Source organism: Caloenas nicobarica, chromosome 5, assembly GCF_036013445.1.
Source record: "Caloenas nicobarica isolate bCalNic1 chromosome 5, bCalNic1.hap1, whole genome shotgun sequence".
Lineage (NCBI taxonomy): Eukaryota > Metazoa > Chordata > Aves > Columbiformes > Columbidae > Caloenas > Caloenas nicobarica.
Window position 1 is genome coordinate 18,715,234 of NC_088249.1, and position 27,533 is coordinate 18,742,766.

Genomic DNA, 27,533 nt, shown 5'->3' on the forward strand with positions numbered 1-27,533 from the left:
TTTCCTAATATATAATCCCCTACTTCCTTGGTACAGATAAATCAGTTATTTCTTGCCCTATTCTTAAGGGATTTAGGGAAGAATTCGTCATTGTCTTCAGTTATTCAGTGTCTTACTTTAGTTTGTGAGACTACAGTTCACATACTTACACTTAGTCCAAATAGCATCTTTATTTATATTAAGATAATACCTTGGAAAGTTGCAATGAAAATCAAAGTGGGATGTTGAAAATTTGACTGCGTTGATTTTGTGTCATGGACAAATGACATTTGAATATGTGGTGGAGTTTGATTTACTGTGGTTCACACCAAGATAAGAGATCTGTCAAAACTGGTTGAAGGAAGAGACTGATATTTCCCATATTTAAATGCAGATCCAGTGTTTGCCTCCTGTAGTTCGCTAACACATGCTCTCCTCTATTCCTGTACTCTCAATGAAGCATGTCAGTATTTAGTCACCATTCAATATTTTGGTGATAAGTGAAGCAGAGAAAGATGTTGAATAGAGCAGGCCTTTCTGTGCCATTCAGAGTTTGCTTCCCCTTTCTATTAGCCTGAAGAAAGAAAAACGTATCTTCATCTTCACTGGTTGCTAACTATATGCAGTCATATGAAAAGCTGTGCGGGAGCCAAAAATAGGCAAAATTTTAAAGAAATAAAGTACAGATGTCCAAAATAGGAGTGGCTCTTTTTGGATAGGTCTTAAAACACACAAGTCTGGGGGCAGGAGAGTGGATTTCTACTCCGGCCTTGTCATTTGTTGCATGATCTTGGTTAAGCAATTTCTTTTTTGTCTAGGCTATACCTACATGGCTCTATTCAGCGAGAGTTGAATGCTGCTGCCTGAGCTAGGGCAGCCCAAGGAAACCGTGAACTTGAACCTCTGTGGTACAGCACTGTTTTGAACCAAATATGTCCTGCTAATTGGCGAGGCCTATAAACAGAAGCTCAGCACTATGCTAACAATGCTACTCAGCTTTTCTTGGCTTGAACCTGGTTTCTGTGCAATCTTAATGCAAGTTGGATCAGTCTTCAAGAAGGAGCCTAAAAATACTTTTGAATTCTTCACATGAAAGGTTAAGGAAAATTATTGTTGTCTGGCATCAGTCTTTTCCAGGATTGCTTGAAAGACAGTGATATACAGTAATTATTGCTATTTGTAATATATTCAAGGCAGTGACACTCCTGTTCTAAACACTGCTGATGTTAGGGCCCCTGTTCTGAAGAGTTTACTCTATGAAATAAAGAATTATAATATGTAACTATTAATCAGGATTGGATTTGTTGGCATAATGAGATTTCTCTGGGTTTTATATGGTTAAGGGCACTGATATTTTAGTCCTGCAGACTTTTTATTTTCCTAAGCAGCCATTGTGAGTTTTTCCTTTCTCTACTTTGAAAGCTCCTTGTGAGATGGGTGCTTGAACTGCCATTCTTTTGTGCTTTGAAGAATTTACAATTAGAAATGGCAGTGCCTTTCAGAAACACAATAAGTATAAAAGTGGTATTCAGACCCTCCTCACTCTCTCACTGTACTTTCTTGACTAAAATTAAATTAGCTTGTACATCTTTTCTACCTCTTTAGGGAGAGTAGGTTCAGAACTGCTAAAGTGAAATGATAGAATACTGGAGAGTCTTTCAACAGCCTCACAAAATCCACTGAGAACAAAGAAAAGGGACATGGCATAGCTCAGGGGAATGGTAATTGCTTAGACTTTTCAATCCTTTACATCCTTGTAAAACTAATCACAACTAGATTAATAAGTAATCCAACCAGCCAAGTTTACCCAGAGCCCAATTTCTAGCCATTTAACATGTGCAAGCAAATTGTGATTTTCTTATATTTTTAAAAATTGTCAGTCAGAGATATCACATTGTGTTGCTACATTTTCTTCATTGGTTAAGAGTGTATACACTTCCTGCCAGCATGAAATATTTAATAAATTTAACATTTAGCTTTAAGTGAAAACGGATGCTGCTAGCATCTGTTTTTTTAAATGTGTATAGAAAATGAGTGAAATAAAATGCCTGTTTGTAGGAAGGAAAAATGAGAATGAGAGATGATACAAAGTGAAAAAATCAAATTCACTCAACAAGACAAATTAATGTTTTTGTTCCATATTGACCCAACTCCAGTAGAGAGTGAGAAAAAGGCATTATTGTTGGAAGGCTGCTTTCTCTTTCTGTAGCTAACTCATGTTCATCACTGTAGTTTAAGTCCTGATCTATACATTGATATTCTTAGGGCATGATTGTAATGGACTGATTACTTTTTCAGCAAAATCCATATGCACTCCATGACTGGTGAGACTCAGAGGAAAAACAGTGCCGAACAACACAGTCTGAGTTGTGTCCTCACCTTTATTGCCCCCATGCAAACTGCCTGTGGTGGGTTGACCTTACCTGGCTGCCATATGTCCACGCAGCCACTCTCTCATCCTCCTTGTCAACAGGAGAGTGTGAGAAAATAAGATGGAAAAGTTCGTGGGTCGAGATAAAGACAGGGACATCACTTAGTAATTACCCTCACAGGCAAACCAGACTTGACTTGACGGGAGTTAATTTAATATATTGCCAATTAAAATAGATTTGGATGGTGAGAAACAAAGACAAAGGTTAAAATACCTTCCCCTGCCTTTGTTTGTTTCCTGGGTCCAGCTTCACTCCTTCATTCCAGACTCCTCTTCCTCCTCCTCACCCTCCTCTCTTTCTACAGAGAGACCATAAGCCAGACCACACTGATTTTTTAATTTCTACCATCTTCCAATTTAGGCTGTTTAGATTTTTTTTTTTTTAATTTTTGCTTGAACTATAGTTTTCTAATGAAGAAGAACGAAAGTCATGTTATGAAACGGTGTTTTTTTGTTTTCTCTTAACAACTGTTTTCTAAATGAAATAAGCAGGAGCTATTAATTAGTATGTTTCAATTATAACTGATGAAGCAGAATTATGTAGATTTTTTTTGAAACTTACTGCGAATTGTAATTTTGAGCACTAGCTGGGAATAGATGACAAATGATACAAAAATTGCAGAAACCTTTTTATTTGACATTTTCCCCAGAGCTGCTGCCAGGGATGGCAAAGCAATGGTTAGACATAATTCCCTCTGGTACATATTACTGACATTTTTTTCCCCACCAATGGAGATAACTCAGTATGTGAACTTTTACTCTATTTCACTAGTATTATCCTATAAATGGAAGCAAACAGTGACTTTATGGCATATGCAGTTTTGTAATCTAACATACTCCTCCCTTCTCCCTGCCCCACTCTGGGAAAGGAGCCATTGGGAGCAATCAGTGCTACTTGCCTTCTAACAGCACATGCAGTCTTGTGCGTTTAATGCATATTGCCCTTTCTGCCTTTACCTGTCTCTCTTTCTGTACTTTGTTGAATGCCTTGCCGCTGATGACTGCATTTGCAGCACACTGCTGAGATCTTGCTGAAGTCAGCAGCGCTAATACTGCATTAGAGAATTCACTTCAGGGAAAACAACGTTAGATTTAACCAGTGGGGTACTGCTGCAGTGAAAAGCTATGTGCTCGGAGGCACTCTCTGCATTTTCGAAACAAACAATACGTCAAGCTTTGCTTTCACGAACAGTAAATCTAATAGCAATGCTTCTCACTTCAGTGGCAGTTTGCAGCAAAAATGCTGTACAAACAGTAGGGTAAAATTCCTCTTGTGTGGCAGGCTCGTGATGACTTTCACTGCTCAAGTCGTGTGGTTGAACACCTTGGGGATATGCAGAGGTACCAGGGCCAAACCAGTGTAAAACGTGTCAGTGCTGAGAGCAGTTTTCTTGATCCTTGGCTGTATGGATCCCGTGGTCCCCAGACAGCAGTGCTTATTATTATGCCTCAATCCCGAACAACAGCCACAGGGATACTAGTGTTCTGCCCCATATGTAATCGTAGCCTGCAGGCAGGATTTTGTCTCCTATTTCTTGATCACAGCTGCAATGTCACCTGTTAATTAGCCCACATCATGCAAAGATGCTGCACAAACACAAAGGCAGACACAGTCATTGTCTGCTGGGATTTTTGCTCTAAAAGCCAGACTTTCTAAACCAGCATCAGATTTTTGAGTGTGTAAAAGTCCATCATTCATTGTGCTGGTTAAATGGGTGCTCTCTACTTTACAAAACCTGTTAAAAACTCACGACAGACAGAGATGAAGAATGGGGGTGGGGAGGTTGCTGGAATAGCAAGCAAAGCAGGTGGTGGAAATGATTAGCCGTGTCCTCATAATGCAACATTTTAATGGCATAATGATTTTTTGGTTACACGTGGACAGAAACTTCCACGTTTCATTACTTCCATCATGCAAATAGCAACCACCCGCTTCCTGTTGGACATGGGAATTCCCTTCATCCATAAACCCATGTGCGTATTCTGTTTGTGGCATATTCATGAGACGTTCATATAGCTGATAGCTTAATACACTAATTGCCTGAGCTTTTCCTCTAACACGCCTCTTATCCTAGCTCTGACTTCCAGGCACAGCCATGCTATCTTAACCCAAGCAGCCAGTAGCTGAAACCACTTTCGGGAGTCTGTGGGAAGGTTGTGAGATTGGAAGCAAATGCTAGATACCCATATCCCCCAGGAACTTCAGGTTGGAGATGAGCCAGAGCCTTGAAGTGCAAGATCGTATGTTATCCACTGGTGGGCTGCTCATTTTCCTGCCTTTCCACACCGTTCAATCAGGAAGCCTTTTGATCGTAACTTCAGCGTGTGGCTATTTTGGAAACGGGGTGGAGGAGGAACCCAAACAATTAGAATACTCTGTCAAGTGAAAACAAAATAAATGAGGCTCCTGCTAGGATGCCAAAACAATCATGGTCAGTGGAGTCCCTTCACCCCCTAGTGCTTTACAATCCATTTTAGATAAGGGAGATCCACCCATGTTTAGTGGCCAGTTCAGGGAAGCCATAGTAGACTTGGCTAGCATTTCACAGACATTTCTGAGCCTTGGTGCTCCAGGTCTCTGTTCTGCAACTTTAAACACTTGACAAAATATCGTATTTCTAAATTACTTCAGGAGGGGATGCTGGCTTATTAAGTAGGGCTACACGAAGGATGTACAAGTGCTGATAACCCAGTGTAGGATCTTGCAAAAGCTGTAGGGAGGATTATTTGCTCATTTTCCCAGTGAAACTGGGCTGTGTGATAAGATTACTTTATAATTCAAACTAATCTTCTAGTTTTAAGACAAAGGAAGACTCCATGGGAAGTTTTGAGTGCTTAACTGTGTAAATGTTTGAAGAAAGCATAATTGCCTTTCTTTAGAAAAACCTCCCATCATATTATGAGGGTTTTGGGGAACATACAAGTAGTTGCCTTCAGATACACGTCAAAGAACCTTTTTACTTGGGCTGAAAGTACTTTGCTGCCTTCCTTGGATGAACCCACTAAAATGGGAGATGAAATGTCCCGTTTCATTTTTTATCAACTCATATATTTAACCTAAAGCCAGCTGCTGGGTTTATGAATGTGTGAGTATATATGGCCTCAACCTAATTCTGTGCTGAATCTGTGAAAGCAACACTTGCATTAGATGTGTCAAGATTTATAGTCTCCTTAAAATGTACATACATTCCTGTGTGCTCCTGTAACACAGGAATATGGAAGAAAGGAAAGTACTAAATAAGACACTCCATTAAACCTGACTTAAATTTTTGTAAGATAAAAATTGCGGCAGCCATGCCACAGAGGGGGGTGTGTTAATTTTAAAAAGTATATATATATTTGGTTTAAATCAGTTGAGAAATTCTCCTCTAAAACCATTTTTTTTTGGTATCTCATATGTTCTTGGCATATTGGATAAGATAGTTGCCAGGATATAGGTCAGTGGGACAGAGCCATCGTAACATTTTCAAGTAGAACATCCTCTCAGCATTTTGGCTCTGACTTGGAGCTGTCCTTGGAAGCTCTTCTGTGCAGCTTCTGTACTCCTTCTGAGGCAACTGTACTTTGAACCTCTCTGTCTGGAGATTTCCCCTTTAAATTAATTTCCCCTTTAAATTAGAACTGTTTTCACAGAATCATAGCAGGTTATCTAGCTCACCCTGCTGCTGTAAAGCAAGGCTAACTATACCTAAATATTTCTGGCAGAAATTAGCCTAACCTGTTCTTAGAAACATTAGTCTCCTAAAGTAAAGCATACCTGCAGTAATAAAGGACAATTTTTAATCCGAAGCAATGTCCTATTGTGCATCGTTTCAGTAGCTCCAGTGTTTTACGTTACAGCGTTTTGCTTTAGAACAGAAAGTTTCAGTTGGAACCTGCAACAGTCACCAGCTCCAACGGCCAGTGGCTTAAGCTGTTTAAGCTTTGCCCCAGTCTTCTTTATGGCCAGTGAGTAACAGTTTTGATTCCTTAATTCTCATCACTATTAACAGAAATCTCAGGTATTTAAGCTCCTCACGTACCAGTGGAAGGCCTGGTTGTACTGTTTGTCACTACCTCAGGTGCAGGTAGTTCTGTACTCTTGGAGGGGAGCAACTGTACAGATCCAAACATTTTGACTTGTAACATCGATATCCTCAGTAGCTTTATTTTCAAGCTTATCCAAACAGGAACTCATCTTCCTTTCCCCACTGGCATCGTCTTACTGGGGTGAGGCCTGTGTCAAAACACTGTTGTGTTCCTTTGAGGGTACCAGTTCCTCTGAGGGTATCTGGGCACTAATTTAGTGCATGCGAGTGGAGATTCATCCTTGCTTTCAGCGAGGCAGGTTAATTCTTTGATATAATGTAACAAGCACACATGGAAGAGACTCTGTTCTGGGAAAAGCCTGTTCTGGCAGAAGCTTGTTTTGAAACAACATGGATAAATAAACCAAGGATTGCTCTGCATTTATTCTAAACATATCCTCTTCTCTTTTGCTCTGTTTGTCCTAAACTATAGTCTAAGCTACCTCTACAAATCCAAGAATTTATGTAGTCTGTCATTTTCTTAAACCGTTTGTATACCTCTGTACCTTATTGAATTGCCATTGTAGTCCATCATTTGATTTTAATGAAACTTCTTGTTAAAATTCTGGAATTTTATATAGCTTTTATGTTCACATGTTTGTTCAAAAATTGTACAGACATGGATTCTTACAGGACACTCATGTTAGCACTATTTTTTTTTCTATTAATAGTTTGTGACACCATGGTTTAAAGGCTATTGGTAGCACTTTTCTGAGAGCACACGTTCATGGAGGCAGAGTTCCAATTAGAAATCGGGACTTCTAATTTCTCGCCATGTGCTCAAGTCAGTAGCCCTGCCCTCTTGTTGTAAAGAGTGAGATGTCTGCTAGATGGAGTATCCACACTGGTGTTCCAATACCTAACTGCTGCTTAAAATGTACCACGAAACATCTCTGGGGTATTGACTGCAGTTGTGCCTTCTGCATCAGCTTTGTAAGAAGACTGTCTCTGTTATACATCAGTTGCTCAACTAGGTGCTTTAGTAGGGTCTTCCTCTGTATTAATTTGTATAATACAAAATACTTTAGAATCAACATTTCTAGATATATTTAGGGTAGCCATTACTAACAGCAGAAAATGAAAGATTTTAACACAGTTCTTCTTAGGAAAAGAGTTATCTTTTATTTTAGGGATAAGCAAGCCACGCACAGTAATTCATTGAGCTATTTAAGTGACACAATATTTATAAGAACATTTTATGTTCCCTACCCGAACTTCCTGTCTTGTTCTTAAATCAGTGCAACACATTTTCCCTTGAAGACAGAATCAATCAGGCCATGATTTTACTGTAAAGCTGTTATTAACTTTTTGTCAGAAATATGATTTCAATAAGAAACAACATTTATACTAGCACAGAGGAAAAGTCACAAAAGATGTTTTAGCTCTACTAGCTCTTTACTTTCTTCCTCTTGACTTACCGTTTGTGGGATATGGAAGTCAGGCATCTCTCTCCACTGAAAGGCTCACCCAGCCTACACTGGTGTATACCAGTCATAATAAGGTAGATAGCTATTGCCAAAAAATGGTAGCATGCTGTTTCTGTCATATGAATTCTGCTCTCTTCTTACCATGTGAGCCTTGGAAGCCAGGACTATTTTGCTGAGTAATGTCAAGGGCATAAAATCAGCCCTTGGGCTTGCAGATTTTTTGCTGATTAACAATATACACAGTAGTTATGGGCTCTAACTAATTTAAATTGATTGAATTCCATGGAATCCATGGAAGTTATGTGACACTGACTTACATCAGCTGAGCCACTTCTGGGAATACTCAAATTTATTTAGTTTGGTAAGAAGATGTCATGACTCAGATTTAAGATATTTGCCTATAGAGGAAGGAAGGTTCTAACTGCTTCACGCAACCTCTCTATTTTATGTTTCTTCGAACACTTTTCGGATATTTCATGCTGAAACATTATACATTACAATAATCCTTTCAGGAGATTTAGAGAATGAAATAATTGATCTCTTTTGCAAAAAATGCGACTTCTTTCTAATACTATGCCTCTTCTCCCTGTTGTCACTTCAAGTTATTAGAACTTATGTGAAATGTATACGGAGGTAAGAGAAAGTATCCTTTTAAGTTATATGTCACTCCATCCTGGCGGATAACTGTTGGGAACCATAATGATCTTTTGATGTTCAAACAGAGCAGCTGGGCCACAGAGTGTTGCAAAACTGAGATACACACAAAGAGAATCAACCACAGAGGCTTTTCCTCTGATCCTGGATCCTTTCTAATCTGTTTAGTATCTGGAGCCTCCAAGTCACATATGAAAAATATTAACTGTAAGTGTAAAGCATCTGCAGATTTCTGTAGTTTATTGGTTAGCAATTAAGCTGGAAGCTCTATCCTTGATACAATGCTTCAGAGATGTATTCATTCTAGGAAAACATGTCTGTAGTAAACAGCTGAGTTCTTAAATTATTCAATAGCATAAAATGATTTCTATTGGGAAAGAGTTGTAGCCCACTTCAAATTCAAGATATAATCACGTTGTATGTTCAGATTGTGTAGAGTAAGTTTATGGTGTCACTCTGATCAGATGTTGTAAACTCTTTTGCTTTAATTTCTGAGCAAAACAGCAAAGACACTTTTGGAATAAGTTCAGAGAATGCAGCTAAAGTGACTGTATTTTAACTGTAATCTGATGTAGGTCTGATATGAAATAAATCAATCCAGTTTCAAAGAAATTACAGGCCAGTGACAGCTGCACCGTGGTAAGATTACAGCATGGATTTGGTTTAAAATGAATTCAGCATCTTTAAGCCTGCATGTGGTACCATTATACCAGTGGATGCTGAGGAACCCGGCCTCATCCTGCCATTGCTAACACTGGCAACAGAGCGTGGGGAAGTGTGATGCTGAGACACCTGAATTATTTGGAGGTGAGCCACCTTTGATTTGGATGCCTTGGTAGCTTTAGGCAGTGGCTGGGCAAATAAGTCTGGCTGAAAGTCAGGGCTTATTAGCTATGATGGGCTGCTAAGGACACGTGGGCTGTACAGTATCTCAGTCCAAAGCTGGGACGTTCGCTGTTGTGCTTGACATTTGAGTGACTTTGACCTCAGATATCTAGTATGCTTTGGCTGAAGAACCATTTATGCTAAAAGTTGTGAAGCTTTCAGGCTTTAAGAACATTTTCAGAAGTGATGGTTTCGTGAATCTATGTAGATAATATGGCCCTGCTTATGTTGGCGAGCCAAACAGCCAAACATTTTCCTGTCAATACCAGGCCAGGTGGTGATTACTGATCATTAACAGTTCAATTTCCTAACACTGTTAATACTATTAGTATTATGATTTAAAGACGTAAATCATTGCCAGGATCCCTCACCAAACATAATCTTGTGTAATTTATATCCTAACTAGTAAACATTTTCGTGTTCTTATTGGATAAATGGTTTTCTGCATCCTTCTGAAATTTTCGCTTGTGCAACTGGCCTGTCCAGTTCTGGAGGTAATGGGTGAAGCAAACCCTTGAGGTGATTCGTGTAGGGATGGACAAAATGCATATGGAGCCTTCCAGATAAAAAGAATTGCATCTATGTAAATAACATGGTTTATGCGATTGTCTTGAAAATGGTATTTAGGAAAGTAGTATATGAAGATCAAAGTCATACCCTTAGGGATTTGATTTTGAATAAGGGTTTTTACTTTGTGTTTCAGTGGCTGTTCCCTCACCAGTGCCAGCCTGTGAACCTGAGCCCAAAACTAACGGGCATTACCCAGCTCCACGGCTCTCTGTTGCCTCCCGAGCCACTGTTGTTGCTACCATGGAAGCCCCTTCTAAGGGTCTGCAGACAGTCATGAAATGGAAAACAGTGGTGGCCATCTTTGTGGTGGTGGTGGTTTACCTGGTGACAGGAGGACTTGTCTTCCGTGCCCTGGAGCAGCCCTTTGAGAGCAAGCAGAAGAACACGATTGCGCTAGAGAAGGCTGTCTTTCTTCGAGAGCACGTTTGTGTAACCCAGCTGGAGCTGGAGACGCTGATTCAGGTAGGCCATGTGATGAAGACAGTATTTCTTGGAAGTTTGGTAGTTCATTGATCAGCTGAGTAGGTGAACAAAATCGTTCAGAGCCCTTGCAATAGGCAATGTGAAGAGCAGGCTCTTTCATAGTCATTTTGAAGCCCTGGAAACAGAAACTGTATCTCCAAAACATTGTAAATAGAACATTGTAAATAGACATCAAAGGTCTTAACTAGAGTATTGAAAAATGTGTGCGAAGGAAATAAAAACTTTAAATCTAGATAATTTTTTGTGAGAGGTGACAGTTTTGCAAGATATTTGCCTGTCTCTTTAAACGTTCAAATTATATGAAGTCTAATTCTTCCTCCAAAATTAAACACAGCAACCCAGAGAGCCAACAGAAATGGTAGGTGAGAATTCTGAAAAAAATATTCAGCCGAGAATTTTGAACTTAATGGCACATTGGTTTACGGGTTTACTGGTGTGAATTTTAGGTAAATGAATGATGGCAAAGGTATACAATTAAAAAGAGAAAATAATTGGCATTTAGGATGTATTGAATTTTTAGTCTGGTCTAGTATGCAAAGCTTCAGAATAAATTTTGAAATAAACATCAGATGTCTAGATATCTCTATCAGTGATCTCTGTCTAGATATCTCTTATCAGTGGAGAAAGGAATAACAAGCAAGAAATGTCTACCAAGGTTAGAATTGTATTTTACTCTACACAAGGAAAGTATGGACCTTACAAGACTTCAGTAGAGTATCTTCTAGGATACCATGTAGAAACCTATGACTTAGCCTGGAGAAAATGGTGATTAGATAAGAAATGTGAGATACCTAAGGAATATATTCCAAAGTCGAACTTCAGCCTCGTATTTCAGACTTGAATTTGTGTCTGAGCGTTCCAAGAGCACATTGTGTTTCCCTCTGCGATGTGATACCAGAGCTCCACTGTGATTTCAGGCTGTAAAGAACATGAAGTTATCCCCTGGATCCTTTTGTTGGTCTAACCAACCATGTTACAAAGCCCTTTTTGTAAGTGAATCAAACTTATAACTTTAGTATTTCTTTTAGGAAGCCGTTCCAGTATCTCATTGCTATGATGGCAAAAGCATTCTCCTAGTTTTCAACCTAAACTCATTCAGTTTCCTTGTAGTTGTTCTTCCACAGACCCCTCCCCATTGCTTAGCTGATTCCTCTCCCTTGCCTGTGTGTGTAGACAGCAACGCTCTTCTGCTTCTCCCAAGCAAAACAAAATCTGTTTCTTTGCAGATAGATGTGGGCTCTCCCTGCTTGTGCTCTGTATTCACAGGAGACAGGTCAGTTCTGAGTCAGAAGCTGTGCACCCGGACCTTTGGGCAGCCCGGTACTGTAGCTAGGAAGCCAAAACTGCTTCAGGAAGCGGTATTGTGCTGATGTGACTGTACAACTTTCGGGTCAGGCCTGGCTTGGATCACATCCTTCATCTGTCTGCAAAAGACAGGTGAACATGTTTGGTTGGCGGGGTGGATTCTGTTCAGGCATACTGGCTCAGATGTGTTTCATGGCAGTGTTGCAAAGATCTGTATTTCTTGCAGCTCCTTAGGTTGCGTGCCGGCTGATTAAAGGAATTTTAAAAAATACTAAAAGCAAGAAATTCATATTCCCTCGATGGGAATATCACTATTAGAAGATATGTAAATGCTTTGTTCTCTAGCAGAAAGCAGAATACGTAATAGGTGCAACAAGCAAAGCACCTCAACAGGATGGTAGAGTCTTGCATACTGACTGCAGTACAATGATTTTTAAATAGCCCCTATTCTTTAGCCTAAGCTATGTTTATTTTACACAACACTTTTCCTTCTTTAACCTCAAAAGTGGTGACACTAAAATAAAAAACAGTCATACTGTGTTAGTAGAAGGCAGATATTCCGAATAAATCTTACAATCTCCTGAGATTTCAGTATGTCCTCAGGCATTATACTGGGTAACTGGAAATCATTTTGCAAAGGTAAATTAAACGTGTTTAGCAGCTTAGCATGTGAATGTCCTAAGGCCAAGTGATGTGAAATATTGGAACAGATTTGTCAATAAAGAACAAGTTCCTTTGGATTCTTCTAAATGTCTAGAGGTGAAACTGGCTCCAGGGATGTAGTTGGGTGTGCTGATACAGGAAACTCTGATTGTAACTGACTTGGACAGAAGAACAGTGAACCACTGCTTGGAGATGAAATTGGGGGGTTAATATTGTGCTTTGATGCCTTCATGTCGATGATCTCAAAAGTGTCATCTCCCTGGCTGGCGCAAGGCATTTCTGCATTGCACCAAATGCTGCATCTGCCTTTACAACTGTGATTTCAGAATGATGTGGCAACATCCATGGGTCCTGGCTGCTGTGCTGCGTGCTGTCAGCACCTGGCTACTGCCAGGGGAGCTGTTTGTTATTAATGTAGTCTGACTACCTGAGGGCCTTTAGATGAACCCAGGTCATACTCTCCAGAATGACTATTTTGATTCACCTCTGTGCTTTGAAGAATATGGAAAAAGTACAAAAAGGGGGACCTAAGAACTGGCTTGTATCCTTTTACTGTGGGGGTGGCGCTGGAAGAATCTTTTAAGGAGGAGTATAATGGTCTTCACAAGGCTAATGATGGAAAAATTTACCCTGTTGCTTAAATTTCAGTCTTCCAAAGGATTCTTCTTTGAAAAACCTACAAGGAAGATGTACAGCACTATATGAGGAAGCTGTTAAAATTTAGTGTGGATGGGATATCTTTTCCAACTTGATCTCCAATAACTCATTGCAAATATTGGCACTGGTAGCGCAAATGTGAATTGCTGAGTCCAGACTGTGAAGTTCATTCACAGACCTCAGAAGTGATGAAAGCAGTGCAAATCCCTAGGAAGATTCAAAGTATTTTAAATTTGTATTTTTCTCTTAGTTTTTGGATCAGGCCTGTCTAATACTAACACAATGACAGATAATATTTTCTTAGCAATAACAAATGCACTCTGTATTGTCCAAAGTCACCTAAAGTGGAAGTTCTTATCCATACATTTTTAAAGCCCATTTCTGCTTCTCAAGACATTTGTTGCAGTGAAGCAAGTTCATTATTTATTCCTTATATGATCTACAACTTGGCACAATGATGAATGCCAGAATAAGAAAATGACAAAATCAGATGCTTTATCTTGACACTTTTGAAGCCGAAATCTTCAGAGTTAGAAGAATTGCAATCTAGAATATGGCAGAAGACAATGAAACTTCAGTTGCTCTAAGTGAATTTAGCTGTATTGTAGCCATTTGAACAAATAACAGAAGGCAGCAGGGCTCAAGTGACTGGACATGCAGTTGAAAAGAGAAATAACATTGGTAGTTACATGTGCTAACATGATATTACATTTTTTTTTCTCATATGTCATGGCATAAGCTTATTAGTAGCTGGGGTCAAAAAGAAGTCGCCTTGGTAATAATGCACACTTAGATTGCATAATGGGGAGGTTATGCCTTTCAGAAAGATCAGATGCTATCTGTCATTAGGAGAGGCAGGCAGGAAGATCATCAACGTGTTTTGGCAAAGTAATTAATATTTGGTGTCTGTGTAGCCTATGAACCATGTATGAGTAAAAACTTCCGTAATGCGCACTGCACAGTGATGTTAGATAGAGTGGCTCACTACTGTAAGAAGTTACTTAGGTTATTGGCAGGCTGCTTTCTTCTTCCTTTTCCTTCAGGGTTTAATTTAGGAGTGTGAGTGATTATAGTATAAAAAAAAATCACCCACCTGGGAACCAAGTCATATTATCAATGTCCACTAATGACTACAGCAACTCTAATGAGTTAGCCTATAAGCTGAAAAGGAAGCAGAGCTGGAAATAAGCTAGTCAGGCTTTACTGGCTAATTATGTTAGTAAGAGTTCATACTGTGAATAGGCACTTTTGATTAGTGTTCTGAACTACTTTCCTGCTGCAGGTAAGCAAGAAAGGGAGCATCCTGTAAAGATGTTTCAGTTTTCAGCTGCTTGGTGGGTTCACTAGTGTCATGAGCCAGCCTGTCTTTACAGAGTGTTTCCTTGTAAAATGAAGAGAACTTGGATGGCTTTCGTGTGCTAGAAGAAAGTTCTGATGGAGCAGGAAAAAAAGGAGTACTTTGATTTAACTATGGGGGACACTTGCCTGTTGCTTAAGACAGGAAAAGTCTATTTGGGCTGTAAAGAAAAACAATGGTAAATACCTGATTATTGAACCTTCTTCCTTTGCCTCTGGAGGCTGTCTTCTCCATGTCCACCCCTATCTTTGTTTTACCTTATTCCCCCTAAATGTATATGAAAAAATAATTCAGATCTCTTGGGTCCTGCCTAAGTTGGTGCAGACACCCTGGTTTGTAGCTTCAGTCCAGAGATACTCCAATTGCATAGAAGGCAGACTGAGCCAGGGATGCTGCAAAAGTCTGCAGCTGTCCTGTAGTTAACGTTGTTCCCAGAACCTAGCTAAGACTTCTGCAGGGAACTCAGCCCTGTGGACTTAGATCTCTGTGCATGACCCTTGTTGAATGCTGTAGGTCTGCCCTCAGACACAGTGCATGCAGGACAATCAAATCACTATAAGTGTAGGTAGATCACTGTCTGGCTAATTGTCACCTAAAGACCTTTATGGGATAGGCAGAAATATTTAAGGGATGGGCTTTCAAAGCTTATTAATTTTTATTATACCTGAACCACAATTGCTGGCCTTGGTCCTTTGAAAATGCTGTTGTAGAAAAGTGAGTAAATGGGAGTTTATAATGAGCATCCCTTAATCACTGTATGAGGGGTGGTGAGAATAAAGAGACAAGTAGGGAGTATAGAGAAAAGTTATTAAGGAATTAGTCTTTAAAAGCTGCTTGCTAACGAGAAGCATCTTAATAATCGTAATAGAGAAACATCTGAGCATGAAAGGCAATTGGAACAACCCTTTGTATGCTTGATAGTAATCTGCTTGGAAGAGAATTGTAGAGGGAGATAATAATTATTGGATTAGCATGATCTATGGAGAGGAATTAATGGAACTAGAAAAAAGATGACAAGAATTTTCTTTTCTTATCAAATTCCTATCCTTGGTTACACATGGGGTGTATCCTTTGAGTAGCTCAGCATTCAAGAAGGGTATTATGCTTGTCCTTGGAAAAGACTTGTCTTCTTAATGCTTGGGATCTTACTGGAGAAATTAAAGAAACATGAACAAGTGAACTAGATAAAGCCTTTCTTACCAGAGAAATGAGAAAACGTCTGTTTGATTCCTGTCTCCTCATCAGCTGCACTAGCTCCCAACCATCTTGCTGCATGTGGGCATGACTCTAGATTTTTTCTTGATGTAATTGTCTTAATTAGTGAACAAGGTACCTAATACAGTAGTGAAGGCTGGCATGTACTCACTCACGTGCCCAGGAGGATCAGATATGTGAGCATCGGGGCATGGTGAGGACCACCTGCACCCCAGGGCATGGGGAGCTGTCAGCTGCAGACCACACCACCACCAGCCAGAGAGCATGGCTGGCCGGGGCAGCTGGGGGCATCCCCCAGCACAGACTGTCAGGCACCTCCCTGGGGACAGGGACAGGCTGAGGCTGGGTCAGGACATCAGCCCGTGGGTAGGGACTGTGATGGTGAAACTCCACTATTTTCTCTTTGGTATAAGGACAATATCCTTGATTTTATCCATAGAGAAGAGATACTATTTTGATCTTCCGTTGTGGGGAAGAACTCTTGACACCTGATGAGACAAGTTAGTGTTCACTCTACCCTTCTTCGAACTCTGAGTTCTATACATTGACAATCACACAGCCCAGGGTTGGTCCGTGCCTTGTGGCCTTTAAGTATTTCTGCCTGAATATCGACAGGTGGAGCTGGTAAATCCTATTCCAGATGGGGATGGAGTCTGGATTGCACTCCCTTTGGGAATACAGGACTCAGTCATCCCAATATCTCCACATATGCTGGGCTTTTTTCTGTGGAGTTTGCCTTCAGTGCCATGCAGATTCACCAGAGCAGGTCCTCTTGGTTACAGAGGGACTCTAGGTGATCCTGCCTTAGCAGGTGGGTTGGACTAGGTGATCTCCAGAGGTCCCTTCCAACCCTAATCATTCTGTGATTCTTTGACTGTAGTGTACCGATGCGGAAGGCGCTGAGACTAAAATACACATTTGTACAACGGCAGGGAAGCAAACTGAAATTCGTGATCAGAAATACAGTGTGTTGTTGTTGGTGGTGGTTGTTGTTTGTTTGTTTGTTTTTAAATTAAGTACTTGGGCTTGCTTACGTAGTTTTGTCATTTCCCTCAGTCCCATCTGCATGCTGGCTTTAGGTCCATTACTTGAACAGAAAGAAACACCATTTCAGCCCTTTGAGATATTCCAAGTTATTACCTTCCTTGTGTATCTGGCATCCAAAAGACAAATTACCACAGATTCATAATTGTTCATTAAAGAAGAATGCTTTTTAAATTTAAAAAAAAAAAAAAAAGTTGTTCACTGTGTAAGTAACTCCTCTTGAAAAGAAGGGATTAGGAAAGGAGTAGAAGTGAAACAGGTATGGGTACTTTGGTGACCTGTTACTTTTGATGATACTTCAACTCTAAAAATACCTGAAACTACTAGTTTAAAATGTCATAAATGTGAAGGGTTTGCCAACAGAGCAGTTAGCACTCTGGAAATTAGTTCTTTTCCAACTCCAAGATAAACTGAATATGCAGCTCTTCAGGTCATGCTGCAAAGCCTATCTGAAGTTTCACAGATGGGAAAAAGTAAAATTTCATGATCTGTGTGAACTAGGAGAGTCTTGCCATTGATAGTGTCATTCTTTGAGTTTTGTGTCAGTTTTCATCTAGCAGGATACATCTGTGTAGGTGGACTTGGGGTGGTGGCGGTAAGGCATCCTTTACACAATGGCGCATTTAAGTGCTGCTAACTACGGGGCTGCTCTCCTCATACTGCTCCCTTTCTGTCCTCCGTCACTGTATGCAAAATGCTGTGTATTAAGTTATAGCATTTGGATAGTTGGATATTTATATATGAATGATGTCAGTCAAGCTTTAAAGAAAAAAATTAATTTGTTCTGGATATGAAGGGAACCTGAGAATCTCAAAGCTACCTAAGGCAACGGAACGATCCTTCACTTCAGGGGTTAGTGCTTGGCCCTAACAGACTTGCTAAACTGTGGAAACTCAAATATGATTAAAGTGTTGTAATTAGCTCGCTGACATTCACACACTCATGTGGAAGGCAAGCAGCATTCCTTGGCAGAAGTACCATGCTGGGGTAGCTGACAGTGTGTCATGGCCTATTTAAACAGACAGCCTGTCTGTTTTACTGATTTATGTTACTCTGGATAAACAAAAAAATGATCTCTGCTTTCACACCACCTGCAATATGCCAGCAACTGGTACAGAAGCCCTTTCAAAGGGCTTGGTCCTCAACACTTCCTTTCTCTATATCCCTGTTTCTGCAGTGATCGATGGGTGCTGAGGAACCCTGGCTTTCTGCCCACATGGAATGCCACCAGTCCAGTCTGGAGTTTGCTCATGCTGTAATTTCACAATCAAATGAGCCTGGCATGTAGCAGCGCTGCCGTTAAAAAAGGCTGTTGTGTACCGATTTCCTTATATACACCTGGCCTCTGTTCTTGCCACTGTGCCTCTTCTCCCCTCTCCTTTCCCTTTTTGTGGTGCAATGTGATGAATAACTAATAACTGCGGAGCAGATTAGCAGAAACTAGCCCAAGGAAAAAAGGTGGTAGAGGAACATTTGTGATGATGAAGTCAATTGGAAATACAGGCAAAAATAAGTGAGGAAAAGTACAAGATGGAAGGAGAAGAAAAGATGTGATAAATGAGCCATCAGAGGGAAGAGGTGAATGAGAAGAAAAGTGTATCATGAAAGCCAGGGATGAAAGAGGTGTTAAATTCATGAATTTAAAAGTCAGTGCTAAAAGCACAAGAGAATATGAGGTTAGAGAGAAGATCAGGAGAGAAATCATACACATGAACAGATTAGAAGCTGGGCAGTGGTAAAATAGAATGGTTAACCTTGCGTTGCACATGAACTGTATAGGAAAAGATGAAGTTAAAAGTCACAGAGTGACAATTCATGGTTCATAAGAGTCAGAAGGAAAAGACAAGTGGTTAAAAAAATGGAAAAGTCTAAATGAACTTAGATTGATAGGTGAGAATTCTGTGCTGAACAAGTCAGAGAAAGATAGGATGTAAAAAGCAGCACTTTGCCTCTCCTGTTGAACCTGGCAATAAGTTAACTGAAATAACCAAGTCTAAAGGCTGGTGGCAATATTTAGGAGGAGAAGCAAATATCAGAGTGAGAGAGAAGGAGGAGATCTGGCAACAGCACGAGTAGCGTGATAACAGCAACACAAAGTGAGGTGGGAAAAAGAATGGGAGAAAAGCAAAGAGCTGGAAATGGTGAAAGACAGAAAGAGAGAAGCTTGGTTCCTTTGCAGTGGGAGGTGCCAGATGCTGATAAGAGATTTATTTCTGAGCTTCAGACGCTAATGTATTTAGCTCTATCTTCCTTTGGACTGTGAGGCTGCAATGAAAGGCAAATGCATGTCCCCATGATGCAATATGGTGCATTTTTAGGAATTCCCAAGAAAACTTGCAGCTGGCTGGTATGTGTGCCTGGTTTGGTCCAATGCTGTGTGAGACATAAGACAGTGACCTGAAAGCAGTACAGCTACCTCAGGGTCTCTTCTGGATTTAGTTCATTCAAGTACTAGCTGTAAGTCTCTGTACCATGCTACATTTGTTGACAAGTGCCCATGTCCAATGTGGCAACTGGGAAGTCCTAGCTGATCACAAAGTTGTTTGATGGTGTTTCCATAGCTATCCCATTTGTTCATTTCAAATGGGATATATAGATATCTCTTTTTTTTTTTTCTTTAGTTAGCATAAAATATAAATAACTTCATCAATTATTAATTGTCTGGGAATTAAAATCCTTGGCTGACTGGCTTCAGTTGACTTCACAAACATTATTTGTATTTACCACCCTTCTTGCTGCTTCTAATATCAGCTGTACCCATTGGGGAATTTTTCCTTTGGCAGTTATTGCTGCAAGAATGATATTAATGGATCTCTGTGGTGTTGGTCCTCTACTTCGCAATTCCTTTGTATCTTTCGTCAATTTGTCTATGTGTTGTATCTTTCTTCCACCTTCATAGCTATTTAGTTCAGTCATATATTCAGCTCTTGTGTATGGAGGATGCTACTATCATTTCAGCAGGTATTAAAAAATTTAAATCCAAGTTCTCTGGAAAGTTCCCTTTGGAGCCTATACCGACTTCTGTAGGATATGGTAAGGCATGCGTAAGGCTGATTTGTTGTCTCTTTCTTTGCAGCATGCTATTGATGCTGATAATGCTGGAGTCAGTCCCATAGGAAATTCCTCTAACAACAGCAGTCATTGGGACCTCGGAAGTGCCTTTTTCTTTGCTGGAACAGTCATCACAACAATAGGTATGTGTATTGTTTATCTTTTAAAATACATAGTCACATTGAGACCAGGGTTATGAAATAAATTTGAGGAAGGTAGATCACAAAGAAATAAAGTGGCTGAACTGTATTTCTCTCAATTCTCAGAAGTCATGCCTCTGGTATGTCTCAAGGGCATTGATCCTCTGGGTAAATATCAGAAGCTGTTTACGTAATCAGGGTAGAATAGCAATGCTGAACTGAAAACAAGTAGCACTGATGCGGCTAAGGCTTTATAACCCTGTTCTTGATGTAGATACAGTTGGTCCTAATTTTCAGTAAAAAAACCAAGCAGCAGTACCCAATTAAATAGCTGTTCTCCAGTTGTTGGGAATTTGGATTTAAATATTATAGATTATTTACCCATAAGGGTAACTTTCTTCCTAAGTACATCAATTACTTTTGGCTTATGCTCTTTAAGTCTGATATAAGTAATTCTTCTCATACCCTACTGCTTGTAACTGGAAATGTTTCCACATAAATATCATGTCCCTTGAAAAATCCTTCGTTGTTTTCATACTAATGTTTGGAAGGAATTCCACAAATTGTACATAGTGTAAAAAAAACCCACCACTTTTTTTTTCTATTCTAGAACTTACGGCCTTGAAATATTGACACATTTCTCTATATTAGATGAAGGGTATACTGAACGGCTCAATTTATTTTTCTTGAACCACTAATTTTAGTAATTTTGTTATTCAGGCCCTTATCATCTGTCCCCCCTATACATCATGTCCAATGTACTTAGTCTCTTGGTCTCTGAATTCTCTCCTTAGATATGCTAAGGTTTTTATCCTTTTCTCTGTGAGCCAGTTCTTCTCTTGAAGATTTTTCAGGCAGCTGGGATTTCAGAACATGGTCTGAGGGGGAAAAAAATGATAAACTGATAACATTGATGATAAAGTTAATCTGATGATAATTATCAGTGGTTTGATAATTTTAAGCTAGATTTCAGTGCTGTCATGGTTAGCAGTCAAGAGATCTGATTATTTGGAAATCACTGGCAAATTGTTGCTTTTTATTTGCATTGCTTTTGAGTATTCTCATTTAAATATGGGATGAAGTGCTTTTTTGTATTACAATTGTGATGCAGACACTGGTGACTGTATAGACAAATAATCTCACAATCACATAACCCCTTCATTAAAATGTGAGAATCTGACAGAATTCCGCAACTTCTTTATGCAGGTAATACAGCAACAACAACAAGAAAATCCTGTGGCAGTTACAAGACTTGCTGTGGTGATAATTTCAAACAGTGGAGTCTGTGCCTTTGGCTCTGCCTTTTCTGTGTGTGGGCGAAGGAGAAATTGTGTAGAGCGTACTCCTCTCTGTTTTCCTCCATATACATTACCATCTACTTTCAATGGTAGCATAAAACCAGGGGGCGGAGAAAAAGAGAACATTTCTAAATCAAATGTAAGAAAACCCTCCCTTAATATTTGTTTACTCAGTAAACCCAAGTAACAAGCTTTTAAAATACTCATTAAAATAAATGCCACTATGTAGGCATAGTTTATGTAGGCATATTCATTGACATCTGCTATTTAAATAACTTATTGAAAAGAACTTGGATTTCTGCCCATATTTGCTTTAAATTCTCCATGAATTAGATTTTCATAGGCTGCATAAAATCTTCGTATTCTGTACGGGCATGAAAATGGCTTTATTTTATCCACCAGAGCTGTTAGGGCTCCTATTAGGCAGACACTCCACAGGCTGCCCAGTCAACCTCAGTCCACTGGCCTGTGGAGCCTGGATTTTCTTGGACTTTGAGGAGAAATCTGGGATCATGGATGCAACCATGAAAAGGACTGTGGGTTGGGAGAGAGACAGGGTTGTGTAATTATGTATAGTCAAAATACAAATCTCAATAACATTTCAGGAAAGATACCTTATCTTAACTGAAAAGGTGTAAATATTACTACCACAATTCTTCTTTCTTCCTTTTAACGTTAACGTTTTAACAGCATTACCATGGCTGCTAGTCTTAGTGCTCTGCATACATTTCTACAGTTAAATTCACACGGGTGGTGCAGGGAAGGGAAGAAGTATCTGAATGAACTGGGGTGACTACATGTAGATTACTGCACAGGACAGGTGGAGAGCTGTCCAGTGCAGTCATCAGTATGTTAGGCTTTTAAGAATACCCCAGAGGAGTGGTCCAAACAAGATTCCTGCTACTTTCCAAGGCGTGAAGGTCCCATTGCTCATACTTTCCACCTCCCTCTCCCTAGATTGCCTGACCTGCTGCTTATTTGCTCTCTAGCTATAGAAAGATCAGAGTAAAGAGGACTACAGTATTTTGGAATAGTTAACAGAAGATCTACTGTCCATGATAGACCTCTGAGTCCATCTTTTATATGCCCTGTGCTGATAATTAGACCTTTTCTGCCAGTATAGGGTATTCCCAATATTTTATATGGAGTTACAAGGCTGGGAATTGACACCAAACATGGCCACACATGCTTGGGACAAAATAAGAGTTTTCAGTCAGAATGTGCAGTTGGTCGGATGTCTTGGTCAGAATCTGTGATCAGTTTGACAGCTCCAGGTTACCCCAACAGAGGGTGGAAGGCAGGCATCTATGTGCCTTTATTACAACATCAGCAATATTTTTCAAATATAAATGGAGTAGGATCTTCAGAGAGAAGACTTAAGAACTTCATTTCTAAAAGGTATTGAAAACACTCATGAAATACAAATGTTGGGCTCTTTTTTGCCAAATTGAAGGAGGAACTGAATAAATAGTTCAAGGGCAGATTCACAGAATGTGGGTACAGTTTGGTGGTCACAGTGTAACTAGTCAGTGTGATGAGAGGCTGAGGAAATTAGGAGCTACCCACTGAAAATGGGCCTTGTCAGGTGAACCATGGTCCCATCAGGAGGTCACTGGCACAGCCCAAGAAGAGCAGCAATGTGCAGGCACCAGGCCAACACAGGGAGATTTTTGTGCCATGATAAATCAAGCCAGGTTAATTAATCAAACAACAACTTCAGTTAGGACGTGAATCTATAAAATATGAGTAATTGAGGCTGCAAGAAGAACCAAATTGCAGGGACTAGCTTGCCTGGGAAATGACATCATGCCATGGAAAGTCTGTAAATAGGAATTACATGTGGAAAAAAGATATACCTGCAGGAACACCAGTTTTTCTAAGCCCATTAATTTTTCTAAAAAGTCCTCTATAGGTTCTGACAATGATTTTTCTCCTCAGGGTATGGGAACATGGCCCCAAGCACTGTCGGAGGCAAGGTTTTCTGCATCTTGTATGCCATCTTCGGGATTCCATTGTTTGGCTTCTTGCTGGCTGGCGTTGGAGACCAACTTGGAACAATCTTTGGGAAGGGTATCGCAAGGGTGGAAAAAGTTTTCAGAGTAAGCTCACAGTCAATTTTTTGCTTGTGTTACATAACTTGCTTTTAATGCTGTTGCTATTGTCTGCAGTACTTTTTACATGTTGGGCACTGTGAAATACTGACATGCCTAGTTGAGATGATGCTTAGTCTTCTTAGGGGCCTCTGGTCGATGAAGTGAAATAGGCTTCTCTAAATGGTGGTTGCAGGAATTATAGATCAAGCTCTGAATTTCCTTCTTGAGGCTATCTCTGCAGAATGTATATCCTAAGCTAGGTTCCTTGCAAAGACTGGTTGCAAAACAGCCTTCAGGTTGCTTTAGACACATATGTCCATTCACTGAAAACAGAGAGAAGGTAGTAGAACTGGAGGAAAAGGTATCCAGAGTAGGTCCTGACTGTGTTACTAATAAAGCCTAAAGACTTGGAAAGTGGTGTTACTGAAGTGAATGTGAACTTGGGAAGAGAGATGGCTGAGTGATTTACCTTCACTGAGAGAGGACTGATGTGTTCGAGTAGACCTACAGCTGCAAAAACTGGCATAAGGCCACCGACCAGAATCATCTTCATGGTATTTACCTGCCCTACCCACCATGTGTACCACCTGCACTAGATTTCTGTAGAGGTGTCCTCATATGTAATTTCAATTCATGTTGCCAGTACTCTCCATTTTTGAGCCTGTAAGCAATTCTTCAACAAACAGTGCCACAGACCTGGCAAATGCTGTTTTGCTAATATGCCAATGGTTCACTTCAGGGATTCTCTTTGAAGCAGAACTTCTAGAAGTGACCTGTGTGAGGTTCTCCCGGAGGTGGCATAACTGGGGGTAAGTCTTTCCAGGGACAGAATGGATGAGAAGCTGTCCAAGCTGGTTAGTTTAATAGGCATCTATTTCTAAAACATTCCCACAGATGAGAGCAAATTACTTGTGACTGTTTTTTGAAAAGAAGTAATTGAGTATTAGACTGGAATATGAACAATTTCTCTCTGATTAAATCACTGTGAAGTGTCCCAGACCAGCCATGAGGAGTATCTCAGGCTAAATGTGGAGAAAGGTAACTGGTGGTTATGGGTGAGTGAACATGTGTATGCCTGACTGGAGGACACTTGAAAATGGCCTATGTTTTCGTGAAATGCAAATAAGGTTATTGAAAGGTGGCTCAGCTTGGGCCTGCAAAACCAAAAATAGATAAGATCACTAGATTTTTTCTTATCTAGCTTCTTATTGTACCTGCTTCACCTCAAAGGAATATCTGAACCTTCCAGCCTGCTTCTGCCCAAGAAAAACCACAATCTTGTAGTAATTATATGAATCGAGAGTCAGAAAATCTTTGATTAATTGTCAGCTGTACTACTGGCTTTCAAGGTGATGTGGTCAAGACCATTAAACTGTCAATATGATAGTTTATGAATAAAATAAAACATGTTCTACTTGAAATATTTTAAGATTCTTAGATGACTGCTCATATTGTTTGGCACATAATGGGAGTTCTTTTGATGTTCAAAGGATTCCTTCCTTTTCTTGAATTAATGCAGTTGCTTGTTGTTTGTAACAATCAAAATTATCTTTTCCCTCTTGGCCTTTTGTCAGCTTCCAAAGCAATTTAGAGATCTGTGATCCTCTTGTTTAGCCAAGATACAGGTTTATTAATTTTATTTTGATTCTCATAAATCCATTGTAAACATTTTTTTGTGATTTGGTGGATGAGGTTATACATAATTTCCTTCAATGTTCCTAGTAATGAGGTTCAGCTATTTGAAATATTCATGATATAGTTTACAGTTTACATGCATCTTAGTAACTAGTCTTAGTATCAGTGGTTTCACTTTATATGATTATTTACATATTTGACATATTATAAGTGATCATTAATACATTATACATGATATATACTTTATCATGCAGAATATAATAATCATAATTTTAGTAACTACATAAATAACTAGCACATTGTGTTTACGTTGTTAGACTCCATAAATGTTCGGACTTAATCAGAGAATCCACAAATCAAGTAATAGTTTTTGATTTAATCTTAAGCAGTAAACAAAATTTAGTTCAATGTGTAACTCTTGTTTCTTACTTTGTAACTGTCTCCATAATAAACTCAAATTCAGCATGTTTGTGGGTGTAAGCAACCTGCTACAACCTTTATAGGGAGGACATAAAAATTAGAACAGTTAGGAGGAAAATAAAAGGAACAAATGTAGGCTAAAAGGACACCGACAGAGGTAATAAAATACAAGGTGGTGTGGTATGCCTTACTAATCTTTTGGAGTTAGCTAAGGGGTCATTGAGTGTGTATCAATCATTTAGTGATACAACAAATTGAATTTCCAGAAAACTTTTGACAGGTTTTGTCATCAAAGGCTATAAGGAAATGAAACTCCGATGAGGTAAGGGAGAAGGTCTCACGCATTAGTATGTGCTTAAAGGGTGAATGGAGATTAGGAATAGATGGTAGCATTATCAGTGTGATTCTACTGGAATCCTTCTGGGGTCTTACTGTTTTGATAGGGATGGCATACAATGGTTCATACAAGAAGATGAGTACGTAAGTGACAGAGTCTGCAAATTACATCTCTAGATGTTTCAGGATAGCAAAAATGGAAGCTGCAAGAGGGTGATAAGACGATAAATTAAATCCAATGTTGGCAATGCAAAATAATGCGTATTTCTTGCGTTTGAGGAAAGAAATCCTACTATATTCATACAGGCATGGTATCAAATTTCACTACTCCCAAAGGGACCTGGGATTATTATGGATGGTTCTCTCAAAATAACACTGCGAAACTTAGCAGCAGTTAGAAAAGGAAGAAAGACTGTCAGCAAAGGGGTTGAAAACCAAAAGATCATTTTATCATCGCACAATTCCATTGTGCATTTGCACCATGAATATTGCATGCAGTTCTAGTTATCCCATTTTGAGCAGCAATTAACAGAAATGAAAGTCAGTGCTAGGCCTGCCCCCACAGGCCTTGTAGCTGTGTCTCTAAGGCAGCATTCATTAGCTGCCTGTATTATTTGCCTTCTAGTGGGTCCTCAAGGGCAATTTGGGACAGTCCAGCTCGTACCCTTGGGGAAGAGAATGGGAAGAAACTTTGCATGAGTCTGTGATGTTGTAGTATAGCAAGTTTCCATATGCATATGCCTCGACACTCTGCTTCTGCCTGTCTTCAGTTGCCTCTGCTTATCCCATTCACTCTTAGGGATGTTACATGGCTGGTGTCAGAGCAGCAGAAAGTTCCTGAAACCCTTGAAACTTTTTCACCATCTGTACGGGTGGATGGGATTTGAAGGCAACTGGATCTTGCATTGTGGTCAGGATCATTTTTGGAGCTAGGTAAGAGGCAGTCTGCACACACTGGCAGCCAGGAAGGGGAGGAAGGAGAGGAAGGAGTCTCTGTCGGCACAGCGGTCTTTTCACCCAACTCATGTCCTTAACAGGTCTCATGCTCCACTCAGCAGCGTAACTGTGAGCATGAGCCCACACCAGGCGAGGGACAGCTTGCCCCTGGCATCCCCCCACATAGCTGGGAAGATGAATGGAGGATTCTTCCCAGAGGAGTTGTGCTAGTGCACTTCTGCTGCCTCTGACATGACCTGTGTGGAGCCCCACCAAACCTGCATTAATTAGCAGCACAAATTAGAGCCTGAGAATGCCTCCTTTATCTATTGCAGTGATCAGCCCACGCACGCTGGGGCAATTTTAAGAACAGTCTTAACTCCATAAAGGGGGAAAGAGATCTGTTCGTATCAGACACACTACCCCCACAGTATTGACAAAATATTTCAGCAAGAGAGCTGGACACATACCACTGCTCATCTTGTAATCCAAAGTGTTGCCCCTATTTCAGTGTGTAGATAAGCAGGGAAACAACTATTCATTTGTGACTAAGTAGGACTGGATGTATTTAATTGCAAAATAAGGCTTTGTAAAGACAGGAACTTTTCATGTACTGTATTAGGAAAGGGAGTCACTGGCAGAGTGATGCTGCCTGGGATACGAGGAGGTATCCCAAACACCACGCATTGGCTATTCTGCCATCTGTCCTACTGGAGTAATCGTGTATGGTACAAGTAAGTCAAAATCAACCAGGTCAGAGACGTAAACAAAAGCATCCCCCACACAAGCCCTACCTACTCAGCTACTGATTATTCCTGTATGTCCCATCTTCAGTAATCTGGGCAGAACCTGGCTACTAGTCTGCTCTCACATCCATACAACTATGA

The 27,533-nt window shown here is 40.0% G+C and overlaps 1 protein-coding gene across 3 annotated transcripts in view; it reads left to right on the top strand.

Annotated features, from left to right (window-relative positions):
* Positions 1-27,533, top strand: part of KCNK10 (potassium two pore domain channel subfamily K member 10) — a 66,222-nt gene that overhangs the window by 14,972 nt on the left and 23,717 nt on the right. For 2 of the 3 annotated variants that reach the window (XM_065635584.1, XM_065635582.1), the window contains 3 exons: positions 10,147-10,475; positions 19,814-19,931; positions 23,165-23,325. In XM_065635584.1, the coding sequence (XP_065491656.1) occupies positions 10,147-10,475; positions 19,814-19,931; positions 23,165-23,325 (608 nt within the window). Of the gene's footprint in view, positions 1-9,316; positions 9,366-10,146; positions 10,476-19,813; positions 19,932-23,164; positions 23,326-27,533 lie in introns of those variants that run through there. The other variant, XM_065635583.1, reaches the window with a different exon arrangement.